The following is a 16,776-nucleotide window of genomic DNA, read 5'->3' on the forward strand; positions in this document are numbered from 1 at the left end:
GCCAAGTGTCCGAATTTTAGTCGTATGATGTGAGGATGCTGTGATGGTCATAAGTGCAAGGGCTGTGGTCATAGTTATTATAACTATGAATGGTTATTAAACAAGTGGTCCTAAGTTGAGGACTATTTGTATCTAATCATACAATTGTGATTAGAGCCATACAATTTACAAATGTAGCTAATACAACTCTGTTCTAATTAGGACTTCTAATTTCTTTTTTAGGCCATATCCAATACCTTTCCACAATTATCAAAGATAGCAGAAGGCTCTTCCGGAAAAAATATGGCGTGCAGTTTTTGTTGGATACTCTGAGAATTTATTATGGGTATGGAATCTTGTATTCCTTTTTTGACTTGGGCTTTGCTTTTCTACATGCTGGAAATTATTTGAATCTGAAAGACACCATATAAATATTGAGTTGCTGTAATAGTTGCATATTATGATTAGTAGCTATTTTTGCATCCTTTCAAGAAACACTGTCCATTTACATATGTGGGACTTTTCCAAAGAAAATTGCAGAAGGTACAGGACAGTGTTTGTATCCTTTCAGGGAGGAGCCTAATCTTTTTCTAATTCCTGATTATCAGTTTCATAATGGATGCAACTCATTATGATTTTATATGGGGGAACAAAGTGCCTTCAAGTGCATAAATGCATATCAATTCCAAATTGTCTAAGGATGTATCCAGTTAGTAGGTGTCCAAAATTTCTTGCTTTTGTTTAAAATTGAAATTCTAATATAAATAGAATTTAAAATAGTAGTTGATACTTGCTGCTCTCATCTGGGAACTGCAGCTGGCAAGTGTCTGTAACGTTTCAGCAGTTGTGCTCTTCTATCAGTTATAATTGGATATAGGATGGATGTACTGGAATGTCCTGTATTGAATTCACACATTGCACTAAGCTGTGATTTACTTCATTGTGGTTTTAACTATAGTTTATTGAATAAACCATAATTATCTAGGTTCAGTTGCATAAACAATGGCTTAAAAATGCTTTAAGAGGTCCACACAGTATACTAGGCTGAAACTATGCAACCTGCATTGTAGCTTATGAAGGCCTCCCCCCCCAACCCCCCAATTGATTGGATAACCTGGCATATGTTAAATCTTGTCATGTGTTCTAAATGATGGCCAATGGTTAAGAAAACATTGACATCTAGCATTTCTTCAAGGAGCAACAAACCTGTCAGATAGTGCAACTGGCCAAAATTCTTCCAGCGAGTTCATGGCTTAGTATGAACTAGTTTACCTAAGGTTTCATAATTATCCTTTCTTGGAAGAGTATCCCATTTAGGATTTTTTGTTTTGTTAAATTGTATTTTATTTTGAAAATAAAATAAACGACCTCCTTCCAAATGCTGACAGTAAGCAAATGTTCAATTTAAAATCATACTATACCTTCATATTAAAAATATGTTTAAATGGAAAAAGTAAAATACATCCAAGCAAGGGCTTTATAAAGGGTTTCTTTCCCCCATGTCTTTATTTTTATGTCTTTTAAAACTCTTACATTCGAAATCCATGTATTTACTCATTTTGCTGTCAGTCTGGAAATCAACCCTGAAATTCTGTCCTGATAACATCAGTGTAATGGACGCAGGTACTTAAGGAACAAGAGAGAATGGCTTGTGAAAAGAAGTACATTAGAACTGATTATTATGTCTTAATTGACAATCCTTGTTTCTGTTAGAAACCACTCCAGGGACAGTGACTTGCTTCCAGATGATCTTAGGACAATCAGGACATCTCTGTATGGTTTAATCAAATACTTCTTGACCAAAGGTGGGACACATGTGGAAGTCCAAAGCATCATGGGATACATAGCAGTCACTGGTGATGAGGAGCAGGTAACTTACTTTTTCTCTTCTTCCCTCTTTTGCTGTAATTGTAATTGTCCATAACGATGGAAGGAGGCACCACCATCCTTAAAACAGGTGCAACGAATAAGGGGATAGCCAGAATACTTGAAGGTTCATTATATTTCACAGATTAACCAACCTCCCTCAACTCCTCTCTCCATTGCACAGGGATACTATTCCTTTTTATTAACCACATAACATGATGAGGGTGCAATGTTTGCACAGATTTGTCTGGTATGCCAATTGTACCCTTTCCTGGACCAGGAGGCCTTGATCACAATCACCCGTGCCTTGGTCATTTCCCATTTGCATCTATTTATTTATTTGTCAAATTTTGGAACCGCTGATCTCATTCTCAAAGTGACTCTGTTCTGTCCATGGGGCTGGCCTTGAAAACCACCTGGAAGCTATAACTTCCAGTGGAGTGCACAATGCAGTGGGGTGTATAATGATGGGTGCCCCTAGGTTTATCAGATTAGATGTCTGTTGCATGAGCTGCAGTGGCTTTTGGTTTCCTTCTGAGAGAAATTCATGGGGCTGTTTGTTATTTTTGAGGCCTTATACGGCACAGGGCCAGTTGATCTGTGGGACTGCATCTCCTTAAGAACATCAACCCTCCTACCAGATTTGATAGGGTGGGCACACTTTTGATCTCTTCCCTTAAATATTGCCATTTTGTGGAAGCTAGGAAGCTCCTGCCCTATGGATCACCCTTTCCCCTGAAGTTTGGCACCCTCCTAGCCTTCCCAAAAAACACTTTAAGACCTGGCTTTTCCCCCAGGCGTTGAGATAGAGTGAGATTGATGAGAGCATGGTAGGTGCATTGCTTGTAAAAGTTTATTATGTTCCCAGGTTTTTATTTGTGGTTTTAATCGATAGATGCATATATTAATTGTATAATGATGCTATTTTAGATGTTGCTGTGGAGCTACCCAAATTTTGGTATAAGATGGGTGACTATATAAATGTGATAGATAGATAGATAGATAGATAGATAGATAGATAGATAGATAGATAGATAGATAGATGATAGATCGGCAGGCAGGCAGGCAGGCAGGCAGGCAGACAGACAGACAGACAGACAGATATTGCAGCACATAACATAGGGGAAGGTGTGATGTTTGCTGTTCATAAGCTCTTAATTATAGATCCAAAGCTTATCTTGCCCAATTATTTTCTCAGCATCCAGAGTTCTGTTGTTCCTTTTGTGTGGTAATTTTAAGAATTAGACTGAGGTCACCTCTAAAACCAACATTCGTTAACAAATTACTTACTATCTCCACAAACTAGATCCATGGCTGCTGTGTCTAGTCTGGATCTTTCCTTTCCCTTCACAGAAGTTGCCCTGTCGGGAGAAGCAGTAGGATTGTCTTCTCTTGGTGAGGATGTCATGCTGTGGCTGGAATGGTCAAATATCAGAAACTCCCAGCAAAAAAGTCGAAATCTATCCTGTATCATCATCAGTTTTCTGGATGTATTATAGTACATTTCTTGATGCATAATCCACTTATTTTGTGGAAATCCACTAAGATTTCAGTAGCCCATTTCTTATATGCCAGGTGGTTGTTAGAAAGTTACAAAAATAAGTTTGTTTGTGTGTTTGTTTGTGTGTGTGTGTGCACGTATATGTATCTCCTTTTCTCTATCTCTTTTTCTTTTATGCTGTAGTTTTTAGGCTGTAAGCCCAAGGAGAGGTCTTTTCTTTTTATTGATTGATTGATTTAAAAGCTGCTCTGATAAACCTTTCCAGATAATAATGTAATAGATTAGGACAGAATAAAAGTGTTCATGCAAAACATTGTTGGGAAGGCTATGGGGTTATGCGAGGCTCCTCAAACGTTAACAAAATCTATCACTTTTTCTTGTGCTTTTAAAAATTATTTGAGCAGCCAGGTATTTCCCTACCTCCTGTTCTTGCAGATCTCTTTATCTCTGCTACAAGTATCTATATAGATGAGATTCAAAGTTCAGTTATATTCTGAAAAAAATGACCTGTGTGTGAATAACTGAATAACTCTTAACAGTTGTTGTTTCTGTTTGCATTTTTAAACATACCTGTCTTGTTGCATTTCAGGTGACTAATGGTGTTTGAATGATATTGAATGTCAGGAATGACTTGGATTCTAGATTCATAGATGATGATCTGTGTGTGGCTTTTTTCTCTTTTTTTCCCAAGCTCTGTGGGATTCTAGAAATGCTCTTCAGCCTGCTTAACACCTGCCCAACCCGAGACCAGCTTTTCTTATTGCTTTTTGAGCCAGGAAATGCAGACATCCTTTATGCTCTTCTACTGAATCAGAAGTATTCTGATAGACTACGAGAACTTGTGTTCAAGGTAATTTTGTTTTACATGTCTCCTAAAGTAATTGATAGTATTAGCAAGGTTGTGCATTTTTACATGAAACATGGGTTTTTTGGAAGAAGAAACAAGGCATAACTTCTTTCAAATTACCTTGCATTAAAGGTAAAGATTCCCCTCGCACATATGTGCTAGTCATTCCCGACTTTAGAGGGCGGTGCTCATCTCCATTTCAAAGCCGAAAAGCCAGCACTGTCCAAAGACATCTCCGTGGTCATGTGGCCTGTATGACTAAACGCCAAAGGCGCACGGAACACTGTTACCTTCCCACCAAAGGTGGTCCCTATTTTTCTACTTGCATTGTTTACGTGCTTTCGAACTGCTAGGTTGGCAGAAGCTGGGACAAGTAATGGGAGCTCACCCCATTATGCCCATTACAGATTTGAACCGCTGAACTACCGACCTGTTGATTGACAAGCTCAGTGTCTTAGCCACTGAGCCACTGCATCCCTCTTACCTTGCATTAAGTTTAGGGAATTGACAAATACTTTTTTTTCTGGGAGATATTTGGAAGGTGGATACAATATAGAGAGATGCCAATGTGTCTTAAGTAGCTGAAGTCCATGAGGTCAGGCAAGAAAACTTAATCTGACTTCCGTATGAGATTTGTGTTTCTTCATCTTATTTTCTGACAAAATCACACGCAAATCTAGTTCAGCTTTGTAATTTGCAAGTTTCTTTTCCTACATAGACATCATTTGTGATAATGATGAGCATCTTTTGGGCTATAATTATGGAAACTATTATTTTGTGCTGTGTGGTATAACTTCTAGAAATCAGCAGGCAAATAATAAAAAAATATATTAAAGAACAGAGTTGCTTTTTCTATGAAAAGTCCATTTGAATTCTGTTTTTCCACTGAGGTCTTGCTTGCAGGTGGACCTTGCTTGAGGTATACAAGCAACATAGGCACTGCAGATTTTTCAATATTTCCGCAGCTGAGAAGTTCATGTTTTTATTGTTGTTGCAGATTGCAGAGCAAATGCTGAAATGCACTAAAGTTTATGAACGGAGCAAGCAACGTATGAAGCTCAGAGAAGTTGGCTATTCTGGACTGGGTCTGCTCCTGAATGAATCTCCACTTAGCACTTCTCTTATGAAGAACCTTTTCAACCAAATTCTGCATGCTGGTACTCAAATGTTTATTAACTTTTCCACACAGCATATGCCCAGTATAAGTGCTTTAAACTGCAAATAGCGCAAATGTGGTTAGCTAGCAAAATAGCAAACGTATATTGATAGACATATTTTTGTGCTTTTATGGCATTTTGATAGAAATGAATTTCTTTATTGTTGTAACTCGTTTCTGTACTCTACAGATCCATTTGTGAATTGCAAGGACTTTTTAGCTGTGGTGCACTTGGCTCACCGAGCAGATCTCAACGTAAGAGTGGCTGCCTGTCGAAAGGTTAGTCTCCTTGTGGGGAGGGCACATTAATACTAAATAGTGGTCAGCCTATTAATAGTCTGGAAAATAATTGTGGACGTTAGGATTTCTTAAATACTTAGTGAACTCTTCAGACCATTGCTTTTGTGGAGGTAGCTGCAGAGGATAAGATGCAAGTACATCCATCTCTCTTAAATAATATGTCTATTTTCAATAATATTCCTTTTAAAAAAAAATCTTTATTTACATTTTCCATTAAAAAGAAAAAACAACACATCATATAAATAACACACAAGACAATACAACACAAAACAAAGGAAAAAAAAAGAAGAAAACAGGCATACCTCTATGTAGTATCTTAATAACCTAATATTCGGTACTATGTTTCCATATTATGTTCCGGAGAAGACAGAACAACTTAAATACCTTTATACATCAATTAGGTCTATCCGACCTCACTTTACTTGTACAATATAAGTTTCTCAATATATACAATTCCTCATCTAGTGTGGGTTATAATTTCTTCTTCTCTAACCATTTATAAAATTTTTCCCAAGATAGACATATTTGTGTTTGGTCTCTGTCTTTTAGTTTTTTAGTCAATTTATCTGCTTCCGCACCTTCTAAAATCTTCTTTATAATTGTCTCCTCTGTTGGGATATTTTGATTTTTCCAAAATTGAGCGTATGCCAATCTCGCCACTGTGATGATGTATAATGCAAGATACCACGAGTCTCTTTTGATATTTTCCGGTTTGGAACCGAGCAGGCATGTCTCTGGTTGCCATTCAATCTTTTGCATTAAAATCTCATTAAGCCATTTTTTTATTTTCCCCCAAAATTTTACTGCTTTTGGGCACGTCCACCACTGATGGTAATAGGTGCCATGCTCCCACCCACATTTCCAGCATTCAGCAGACTGTCCCGTGAACATTTTAGCTAGTCTATCAGGGGGAAGATGCCACCTGTATATCATCTTGTAAATATTTTCTTTATAAGCCGTAGACACTACTAATTTCATATTCCCCCACCAAATCTCTTGCCATTTTTCTAAATGTATTGGATACCCAAAATTTTCCCCCCTATTTTCAATAATATTCCTGATGATGGTGCACCCTGAGAGAAATTGGCATCTAATGGCTAGTGAGACGGCTAGTACTACCAAAGTCAGAAGAAGACAGTCTGCAAACCTATTATCAGAACATGGGAACTCTTCTTCCTGTCCAAAATCAGGCCAGCCTTGTCAGTCACTGGCTTTCTTTCTTAACAATTTTCATAGTTTTTGCAGTAAAATCTGGGTTGTTGAATGCTAATCCTACTTTTATATCTGTAGAGAGAGAGATGGCTTTGAGGAAATAGGTAAGAACCGCTGTTATATAAACAAAGAGGGCTGAAACAGTCCTTAAATCCTGGGAAACAAGTTAATATTGAGGCAGACTGGTTCAGACTTAATCTCCGGATTCACTGGGATATACAGTAAGAGGGATGGTAGGAAAAGCACAGTCTGGCATGCAAGATTCTGTTACCAGAGCTTCTGTCAATAAAATGTAGTTTTAGTTTTCTTGTGCAGTTGGTTTTTCTGGTGTGGCCTGTTCATAGGGCTGACAACATCTGGTTCTCTTCATCTATTTTTCACAGCTCAATAAAGGTAGTCTGAGATGAGCATTTTTCAGTGGGTTTCTCTGTGGGTTTTATATCTTTGGCATTCAGTGCTTTCATTTTTATGATGTCTGTGCATCCAGTATACAGTAATATATACTGAAATTAAATTTACTACTTTTGAAAAGACAAATGTGGGCATTGTTTAGGATTTAAATAATAATAGGACGGATCCCATTATTCGTGCCTCTCTTCTTCGTGCCTCTCTGACCCAAGCACCAACCAAAATGTTCCCCTAATCATTTGCTAAGGACATATCCGCATAAAGCAGCCTCCATCTCAGTCTTATACTGATTCACATTCTGATTCACCTGGAGAAGGAGGTCTCTAATTATCCTGCTGCAAGACCTCACCCTCCCTTCTGGCCATGGGGCTCTGTGCCATTTCTGCTTCGACTGCTGGAGAAAAAGCCATATTAGCAACCAGAGTTCTTCCTTCCTTCCTTCCTTCCTTCCTTCCTTCCTTCCTTCCTTCCTTCCTTCCTTCCTCCCTCCCTCCCTCCCTCCCTCCCTCCCTCCGAGGGAGGAATAGCAACTTAGTGGAAAGCATTCTACGGTTTTGCTCTTTGTACTGGTAGCATTTGTTTCTCCCTTCACCCTCACCAGGTGTTCCTCTCCAACAGATGCAGGTCCTAGTTTCCCTGGTTCATCTTCCTTTTATTGCGCTTTCCTTAATTTCTGGAGTTCCTTTTCTTAAGAAGCTGTAGAAAGCATGCTGCTGGGAATATGGGGAAAAGCTCTGCAAAGAGCTCTAGTCAAAGTGATATAAAGTTAATAACAATCCATGCCCTATTCATCTAAATGGGGCTTTTCTAAAGATGGTTGTATTTAGCTTAGTGCTTATAATGTAAATTACATGTTCATTTAACACTTTCCTAGCTATTAAATTAACATTAGTTTATAAGTCTTTAACTGAAAGAATGAAAATAGGTATATAAGAAACTGAGAAAGTTATTTTATTTTATTTCATTCAGGAAACAAAAATAAATCTAAAGCACAAAGTGTTACAATGTATTGTATTTGAATCCATGTTTTCGGTAGCTTTTGCAAATCCTACATTCCCAACAAGATTCAGCACAACAGATTTCTCAGCAACTTGGGTGGCAGGAGACACTGACTCAACTGTTCCTGAAAGAGCACACTGATGTCAGGAGTGGCGTGAGGGACACCAAAAGCGACTCTACTAAAGGAGATGACAAGCGTGTTTCTGCCAAAGACCATCAGCAGTGTCGTACTTCCAAGGCCGATGGGGAAGATGGTGCCAGTTTTGCGTCTGTCAATGGTTCTTGTGATCAATGGAGTTTAGAAGATGGCAAATCTGTGACAGTGATGGAGGATACATCCGTGGAGGAGATGTCTTTTAGGCCTGAGGACCAGGAGGACTTGTGGCAGAAGAATCCACATTTAAGCTTAGACCTCTCAAGTGTTGACTCTTATGAACTGGGTGACAGTGGGAGCCAGATGGCTGATAGTCTGCCCAGCACCCCTTCTCCCATTGAGAATACAAAGACATTTTCTGGACAGCTTGACAAGGAACCAAATGCTGCAGAGGACCTGGTATTCGCTGCTGATCTTTCCTTATTTGAAATTCATGAGGTACATGACTAAAAGATAACCTTGCTGGGTTGTTCTGATTTTTTAAAAAAATCATGAAACAGTAAGAATTCAGTGAGACATCCCCAGTATACATAAATGCACACTTGATGCTCCTGCTTCTCTCCCAAGTCTGGCTGTTATCTCCATCTAGACTGCTTGAGAGTGTAAGCAGACTAGTTGTTAACCAGTTTCTAGATGTGCATCTCTTGGAAGAGCCATAAATCCTCTTTTCTCCTGATACTTCAGAAATGCTTTGGTTGGAGCATTATGGTTTTTAATTTTAAGTATATTTGATTGATAGATGCTATCTAAGGTTACTTTGTATAAGGTGGGTGACATATACATTTTTCAGCAAATCAATATGAATGAGCAAGTGAATGAATGAATGAATGAAAGGAATGAATGAATGAATGAATGAATGAACGAATGAGATGCATCTTTCTTAGAACTGTCCATGCAAATTGCTCTGGGCTATTTATTTTCTTATTTTTATTTTCTTGCACTTTTGCACCTATTTTTAGGCCGCCCCTTTCAGTATGTTGCCTTTTTTTTCTTTTAAAAAACAGTGTAAGATCTCCCAGCTGCGTATCAACGGCCCTGCCTGGGCTGCTAGACGCCGTATCGGGGCTGGTGGTTGAGTTTCCCAGACTCATTGTGCTGGGGGCCTTTAACCTACCCTCCCTGGGGGAGGCATCGGGAGCGGCCCAGGAGTTTATGGCTTCCATGGCAGCCATGGACCTGACCCAGATAATACAGGGCCCGACTCATCTGGAGGGACACACGCCCGATCTAGTTTTTATCTCGGAGCAGTGGCGGAGTGAGTTTGATGGGGGTATGCCAGCTATTTACCCCCTGTCATGGACCGATCGCTATTTCCTCAGGCTGGGCTTACATTATGCCGCCCCCCCCACCGCTGGGAGGCGGAACCGACCACCTGGTTCTGCCCCAGGCCTGATGGACCCTGAGCGGTTCCAGATGGAGCTTGGGACTATACCTCTCTCTCTTTCCCACGCCCAGGTCGAGACTCTGGTGGATGCCTGGGAAAAGGCGGCTGCCGGGACTCTCGACTGGGTCGTGCCTTTGCAACCTCTGACCCGACGCAGATCCTGGTTGGCCCCTTGGTTTACTGAGGAGCTCTGGGAGATGAAGCATCGGAGGAGAGGCCTGGACAGCTGTTGGAGATCCAGCCGTTCCGAGTCTGACCGAACAGATAAGATCCTTCACTCGATCTTATCTGGCGGTGATGGAGGTGGTGAAGCGGGTTCACTTCTCCGCCCTCATCGCGTCCGCAGATAATCACCTGGCTGCCCTGTTTAGGGTATCCCGCTCCCTTTTGAATCAGGGAGCGGGCCGAGGAGTATAGTCAACATCTGCGGGATAAGATCACTCAGATTCGGGAGGGGCTGGACTCCGACTAGGCAGGGTCAGTCGGGGAGGTGGTGGCGGGACTGGTGATTTGGGATAAGTTCGATCCTGTTACTCCTGAGGAAGTGGACAGGATCATGGGGAAGCTGAGTACCACCACGTGTTTATTGGACCCATGTCCCTCCTGGCTCGTTTATTCGGCCCGGGGAGGTTACACATGGCTGGATCCAGGCAGTGATTACTGCCTCCTTGGGTGAGGGGAGTTTCCCGGCCGCTTTGAAGAAGGCGGTGGTGAGACCTCTCCTCAAGAAACCTGCCTTGGATCCAGCTATTTTGAATAACTTTCGTCCTGTCTCCAACCTTCGCTTTATTGCGAAAGTTGTTGAGAGTGTGGTGGCACATCAGTTCCCGTTGGCCCTGGATGAAACACTATATCTGGACCCGTACCAATCGGGTTTCAGGCCCGGGTACAGCACGGAGACAGCATTGGTCGCACTGGTGGATGATCTCTGGAGGACTCGGGACAAGGGATATTCATCTGTCCTGGTCCTATTAGATCTCTTGGCGGTTTTTGATACCATCGACCATGGTATCCTACTGCGACGCCTTGAGGGGTTGGGAGTGGGAGGCACTGTTCTGAGGTGGTTCTCCTCCTACCTCTCCGGGCGTTCGCAAGCAGTGTGGGTAGGGGGACAGAGGTCTGCCCCGAGTCCCCTCACTTGCTCCTCTCTCCCCTTCTGTTCAACATCTATATGAAGCCGCTGGGGAGATCATCTGTGGTTTTGGGGTGGGGTATCATCAGTATGCTGATGATACCCAACTTTTTATATCCACCCTGAATCAGCCCAGTGATGCCCTTGACGTGATGTCCCGGTTCCTGGAAGCGGTGCGGTTCTGGATGGGGAGGAACAGGCTTCAGCTCAACCCTGCCAAGTCGGAGTGGCTGTGGATACTGGCATCTTGATTCCAAGGGAATATTCCATCACTGGTTATAAGGGGTGAGTTGTTGCCCCCTGTTGATAGGGCGTGCAACTTAGGCGTCCTCCTGGATTCACGGTTGTCTCTGGAAGATTATGTTACGACCGTGACCAGGGGGGCATTTGCCCAGATTTGTCTGGTGCGCCAGTTGCGCCCCTACCTGGACCATGATGACCTATGCACAGTCACTCATGTGCTCGTCACCTCCCGGATCGACTACTGCAATGCTCTCTACATGGGGCTGCCCCTGAAGACCACTTGGAGGCTTCAGCTGGTGCAGAATGCAGCCGCGCGGGTAATAATAATAATTTTAATAATAATAATTTTATTTCTATACCGCCCTTCTCCTGAAGGACTCAGGGCGATGTACAGCCAGTTTAAAAACCCAAGACACAACAATGATTAAAAATTAAAATAATTAAATAGATTTGGCCGATTTAAAACCCCAAAAATTTAAAATTATTATGTTGATAACCCGGCCTGGCGGAACAACAGGGTCTTCAATGTGCAACGAAACACCCGGAGGTCGGAGATCTTACGTATTTCCGGGGGCAGTTCCTTCCACAGGGCTGGGGCTCCCCCTGGGTGTCGCCAGCCAACATAACTTAGCTGATGGCACCCTGAGGAGACCCTCTCTGTGGGAGCAGACTGGTCGGTGGGAGGCTATTGGTGGCAGAAGACGGTCTCGAAGGTACCCGGGTCCTATGCCATGGAGCGCTTTAAAGGTGGTAACCAACACCTTGAATCGCACCCGGAAGATCACTGGGAGCCAGTGCAGCTCGCGCAGGAGGGGTGTCACACGGGCACAACAAGTTGCACCCATAACCACCCGCGCGGCCGCATTCTGGACCAGTTGGAGCCTCCGAGTGCTCTTCAAGGGGAGCACTCCCCATGTAGAGAGCATTACAATAGTCCAGCCGGGAGGTGACAAGGGCATGAGTGACCGTGCGCAAGGCATCCCGGTCCAGAAAGGGCTGCAACTGGCGGATCAGGCGAACCTGATAAAAGGCCCCCCTGGCCACGGCCGTCATATGCTCTTCTAAAGACAGCCGTGCGTCCAGGAGGACACCCAGATTGCGAGCCCTCTCTGTGGGGGGCAAAGATTCACCCCCAATAGTCAGCAATGGCACCTGCTGACTATATCGGGACGCCGGCAGCCACAGCCACTCGGTCTTGGACTGGTTGAGTCTGAGCCTGTTCCTCCCCATGATGGGAGTGTCCCGACACTCTCATGTTACACTCCTCCTGCGGGACCTGCATTGGCTACCAGTTGCCCTCCGGGTGAGATTCAAGGTGCTGGTAATCACCTATAAAGCCCTATATGACTTAGGCCTGGGGTATTTGGCGGACCATCTGCGGCCAGTGACAGCTCCCCATCACCTGGTGCGTTCCCACAGGGAGAGCCTCCTTGGGGTGCCGTCAGCCAGACAATGTCAGTTGGCGACCTCTAGGGAGCGGGCTTTCTCTGTGGGCACACCTACCGTGTGGAATTGGCTCCCCCTGGGGTTCTGGGTGGCCCCTGACCTTCGCTCTTTCCGCCGTGGCCTTAAAATATGGTTAATTCGCCTGGCCGGCTTGGACTGAAGGGGTTTTAGAGGGGATTTTAATGGTTTTTATAGTTTTATTGGGTATTTTTTAAAAAAATTGAACTTTGTGTGTTTTATTGTTGTGAGCCGCCCTGAGTCCTTTCGGAGATAGGGTGGCATATAAGTCCAAATAATAATAATAATAATAATAATAATAATAATAATAATAATAATAATAATAATAATAATAATAATAATAATAATAATAATAAATGATTATATAGTTTTCTGGGTCTCATCAGTCAAAAAAGCTGCCTATTTTCATTTTAGAAGCTGTAATACCAGTAGTTTTTAATATAAACTGTGAATCTTCGTTACAGTATGAAGTGGAATTGATCTGCTCTTTCTATGAAAAATTAGTAAGATGCTTTTCAAAAATACTGTAATCTTTTAAAATGAGTGTCTGCTTTTACTAGGCATGCGAAGAAGATCTCCTCCAGCTTCTGACAGATACTTTGCTCTGTGTGATGTGGAAAGGCATCGAGAGATCAGATGATGCAGCTTGGATTGAGAAGGGTCAGGTTTTTTCTGCGCTTACAAAATTGGCCATCTCTAATGAATTACTACGACCATCAGATGAGATCAAACTCAAGTAGGTCAAACTCTTAGTTTTTCAAAATTTGTTTTTTTTGGAAAGAAAAAAGTGATAATGGAAAGCAGGAAAGAGGAATGATTCATTGGACCTGAAGCTCATTAATGTGATCTGAATTAATAGTGTAAACACCACATACAGTATAAAGTTATTTTTAAAGAGAAGGAAAAAGATGCTTAAAATTTTGTCCATATTGCTCAAAAGTATCTTTCTTGTCTTTTTTTTTTAAATTGAAACTGTCCTTATAGTATTCAGTAATGTACAGTAAATGGGACTTATTTCACAAATCAGTTGTAGCTTTATTTCCAATGTATTATAATTCTTATGGTTATAAAATGATATGGCAAAGTCAGACCGTGTGAGTTAATGGTTCAATTCTTGAATTGCGTCAACAAGCAGAGATTTATAACAAATCCATATTAAATTGTATTATTCGTTATTTGTTAGATATTGAGTGGCATATAGTTAATCCACTGCCCCACTGTTTGTGGGTAGCATGATGTTTATTCATCCTCTTCTGTTCCAACAAGCCGGGCTGGCCTAATATGAATTTTATAATGGGTTATGTTAGTTTTTAATTTGTGGGCCAAATTTTTTATATATTCGATTTTAAATTGTTTTTAAATTTTGTAAATCTATATGTGTTTTAATATGGCTGTACACCGCCCTGAGTCCTTCGGGAGAAGGGCGGTATAGAAGTCCAATAATCATAAACAACATAAACAACATCCTCAAATGCCGTTTTGAACCCTGAGTCCTCTGCAAGATGGTCCAAATATTCAGAGATTGAATGTCCAAAAGAGGGATTTACCCTTTGTGAAAAGGGTCCAATGTATATGTGTCGGCTACCCTGCCCGAGCTACTCAACGTGATTGCCGAGGTGGCGGTGGAGACCCCCAGGCTTATGGTCATGGGGGACTTCAACCTGCCATCTGTTGGCGAAATGTCTGAGGTGGCTCGGGAGTTCATGGCTTCCATGACGGCCATGGACCTGACCCAGTTAATTCATGGACCCACTCACACAGGAGGGCACACTCTGGACTTGATTTTTGTCTCTGGGCAGTGGATGAATGATCTCGAGATAGGGGCAGTAGCGATTGGGCCCTTGTCATGGTCGGATCATTCCCTTCTTAGACTTGATTTTCTAACCGCTACACCCCGCCGCAGGGAGGTGGAACAAACTAGATGGTTCCGCCCCAGGCGCCTGATGGATCCTGATAGGTTCCAGATGGAGCTTGGGCCATTTCCTGAGGCTCTGACTCATGACTCGGCCGAGGAACTGGTGGCCGCCTGGGATAGGGCGGCCGCTGACGCTTTGGACCGAGTTGTGCCTTTGCGGCCTCTGACCCGTCGCCGAGTCTACTTGGCTCCTTGGTTCTCTGAGGAGCTGAGGGAGATGAAGCGCCGGAAAAGACGCCTAGAGAGCAGTTGGAGGTCTAGCCGGTCCGAATCTGACCGAACACAGGTAAGAGCTCATATTAAGACCTACCTAGTGGCAATAAAAGCGGCAAAATTTAATTATTTTTCCGCTCTTATCGCATCGGCAGCTGCCCTGTTTAGGGTGACCCGCTCCCTCCTCCATTCGGGAGTGCGGGAGGATCCCTTGCAGGGTCGTGCTGAGGATTTTGTTCAGTATCTGCACGATAAAATCACTCAGATTCGGGAAGGCCTGGTCTCCGACTGGGTAGGTACAGGCGGGATGATGGGGGCCGGTCTTGAGAATGTCATTTGGGAGGAGTTCGATCCTGTTGCTCCCAAGGACGTGGACAGGATACTGGGGTGGCTGAATGCGACCACATGTTTATTGGACCCGTGTCCCTCCTGGCTGGTACTGGCCTCCCGGGAGGTTACACGAGGCTGGCTCCAGGGTATTATCAATGCTTCCTTGGGTGAGGGTGTCTTGCCATCAGCCTTGAAAGAGGCGGTGGTGAGGCCCCTCCTCAAGAAGCCTGCTCTGGATCCGGCTGTTTTGGCTAACTATCGTCCGGTCTCCATCCTTCCCTTCGTGGCGAAGGTTGTTGAGAGTGTGGTGACACGACAGCTGCCTGGGTACCTGGATGAAGCTGTCTATCTGGATCCACGCCAGTCCGGCTTCAGGCCTGGGCACAGCACAGAAACGGCATTGGTCGCGTTGGTGGATGATCTCTGGAGGGCTCGGGATAGGGGTTGCTCCTCTATCCTGGTCCTATTAGATCTCTCAGCGGCTTTTGATACCATCGACCATGGTATCATGCTGTGCCGGTTGGAGGGGCTGGGAGTGGGGGGCACCGTTCTACGGTGGTTCTCCTATCTCTCCGACCGGACGCAGTCAGTCTTGGCAGGGGGGCAGAGGTCGACCCCGAGGCGCCTTGTATGTGGGGTGCCGCAGGGATTGGTCCTCTCACCCCTTCTGTTCAACATTTATGTTAAGCCGCTGGGCGAGATTATCCGTGGCTTTGGGGTGGAATTCCCTCAGTACGCTGACGATGCTCAGCTGTACATCTCCACCCCAGGCCATCCCAACGATGCCCTTGAAGTGATGTCCCGGTGCTTGGAGGCCGTGCGGATCTGGATGGGGAGTAACAGGCTTCGACTCAACCCTTCCAAGACCGAGTGGCTGTAGCTTCCGGTGTCCCGATATAGCCAGCTGGCGCCATCGCTGGCTACTGGGGGCGAGTTATTGGCCCCCATGGAGAGGGCTCGCAACTTGGGTGTCCTCCTGGATACACGGCTGTCTTTAGAAGAGCATATGACGGCCGTGGCCAGGGGGGCTTTTCATCAGGTTCGCCTGATTCGCCAGTTGCGTCCCTTTCTGGATCGGGACTCCTTACGCGCAGTCACTCAGGCACTCGTCATTTCCCGCCTGGACTACTGCAATGCTCTCTACATGGGGCTCCCCTTGAGGTGCACCGGGAGGCTCCAGCTGGTGCAGAATGCGGCTGCGCGGGGGATTATGGGAGCGAGAGGGCGCTCCCAAGTGACACCTCTCCTGCGCGAGCTGCATTGGCTCCCGGTGGACTTCCGGGTGCGCTTCAAGGTATTGGTTACCACCTTTAAAGCGCTCCATGGCATCGGACCTGGGTATTTGCGGGACCGCCTTCTGCCGCCAATAGCCTCCCACCGGCCAGTACGCTCCCACAGAGAGGGACTCCTCAGGGTGCCGTCAGCTAGGCAGTGTCGGCTGGCGACCCCCAGGGGGAGGGCCTTCTCTGTGGCAGCACCTGCCCTCTGGAACGATTTGCCCCCGGAGATACGGAGGATATCAGATCTTCGGGCTTTTCGCCGTGCCCTAAAAACTTTTTTCTTCCATCAAGCAGGGCTGGCGTGAACCCCCCCTCCCCCCGTTTTTGAGATATTAGATTTTTAATTGTTTAATGGGTTTTAGTCGTAAGGTTCTTAATTTTTGGCCAAAGGGT

The 16,776-nt window shown here is 44.2% G+C and overlaps 1 protein-coding gene across 3 annotated transcripts in view; it reads left to right on the forward strand.

Annotated features, from left to right (window-relative positions):
• Nucleotides 1–16,776, forward strand: part of NBEAL1 (neurobeachin like 1) — a 116,208-nt gene that overhangs the window by 60,285 nt on the left and 39,147 nt on the right. For all 3 annotated transcript variants that reach the window (XM_087885143.1, XM_087885142.1, XM_087885140.1), the window contains 7 exons: nucleotides 223–325; nucleotides 1,693–1,849; nucleotides 4,038–4,196; nucleotides 5,191–5,350; nucleotides 5,540–5,628; nucleotides 8,306–8,860; nucleotides 13,206–13,381. In XM_087885143.1, coding sequence (XP_087741269.1) covers nucleotides 223–325; nucleotides 1,693–1,849; nucleotides 4,038–4,196; nucleotides 5,191–5,350; nucleotides 5,540–5,628; nucleotides 8,306–8,860; nucleotides 13,206–13,381 — 1,399 coding nt within the window. The remainder of the gene's footprint in view (nucleotides 1–222; nucleotides 326–1,692; nucleotides 1,850–4,037; nucleotides 4,197–5,190; nucleotides 5,351–5,539; nucleotides 5,629–8,305; nucleotides 8,861–13,205; nucleotides 13,382–16,776) is intronic.

Source organism: Pantherophis guttatus, chromosome 1 (assembly GCF_059756535.1).
Source record: "Pantherophis guttatus breed Tessera chromosome 1, ASM5975653v1, whole genome shotgun sequence".
Classification (NCBI taxonomy): Eukaryota; Metazoa; Chordata; class Lepidosauria; order Squamata; family Colubridae; genus Pantherophis; species Pantherophis guttatus.